At 31.3% G+C, this 966-nt stretch overlaps 1 protein-coding gene across 5 annotated transcripts in view; it reads left to right on the top strand.

Moving 5' to 3' along the window:
• Positions 1–966, top strand: part of LOC106871282 (leucine--tRNA ligase, mitochondrial) — a 23980-nt gene that overhangs the window by 8782 nt on the left and 14232 nt on the right. For all 5 annotated transcript variants that reach the window (XM_014917649.2, XM_014917647.2, XM_014917645.2 and 2 more), the window contains exon 8: positions 296–439. In XM_014917649.2, coding sequence (XP_014773135.1) covers positions 296–439 — 144 coding nt within the window. The remainder of the gene's footprint in view (positions 1–295; positions 440–966) is intronic.

Below are 966 nucleotides of genomic sequence, written 5' to 3'. Positions count from 1 at the left end.
ATATATATATATATATATATATATATATATATATATATATATACATACACACACAATTATTTACATATATGCATGTATGTGTGTGCATATGAGTATATGTGAGTGTGTGTGTGTGTATGTCATTGCATGTGTGAGAATGCATGTTGTACGTGTGTATGATGATTGATGATAGTGATGATGATGATGATTATGGTGGTGGCAAGGATGATGATGCTGATGCTGTTGGGGATGATATAGTCAAGGAAACTTGTTCTTCCTATTTTCTCCTTCACCCACCCTCCTTGATTCCTTCCAGGCTTTGGTAAACTGGGATCCTGTTGATCAGACAGTTCTTGCTGATGAACAAATCAATGACCTTGGCTGTTCATGGCGTTCTGGGGCCAAAGTTGAGAAACGGTCCCTTCGTCAATGGTACCTCAAAACCACAGCTTATGCCAAGGTAAGAATACATCAACAGTCTTTATATTTCCGTATTTAAGATCTTTTAGAATATATTTTAACATATTCTTTCATCAGTCTCTTTTTGTATTTCTTTAGGTTTTTGATTGAATTTTGTTCTGTAGATGACTTGTCTTATAAGAATTTTATTAATTATCATTTATTCATTAAATTCTAAATAATTTCTTTGACTTTTTCCTAAATATCATTATTTTCTTCTCTGGAAATTTAGTCTTCTTAAGCCTGTTTAAACCTTTTTTTTTGCTATATTTCTCTTGAAAAAAACTGTTATTATATTGATTGATTTTAAAAATAATCAAGAATTAAGTAAAATAACTTTGTCTTTATTAATCTGGGGTTTGGGGCAAAAATTAAATTGAAATTTTGATGGGAGATTTTAATTTAGATCCCTTAAAAATGGTGAGTTTGTATTGTAGAACCAAGAGTAGTTCCAAGGGTGGGTTGGTATGAAAATGGTTGAGACAAACATAATGGAAAGATCTGGAAGCTAAATCTTAGGATATTTCT

Source organism: Octopus bimaculoides, chromosome 20, assembly GCF_001194135.2.
Source record: "Octopus bimaculoides isolate UCB-OBI-ISO-001 chromosome 20, ASM119413v2, whole genome shotgun sequence".
Classification (NCBI taxonomy): Eukaryota; Metazoa; Mollusca; class Cephalopoda; order Octopoda; family Octopodidae; genus Octopus; species Octopus bimaculoides.
The sequence above is the reverse complement of the archived record's forward strand: the minus strand, read 5'-3'. Positions and strand labels throughout refer to the sequence as shown.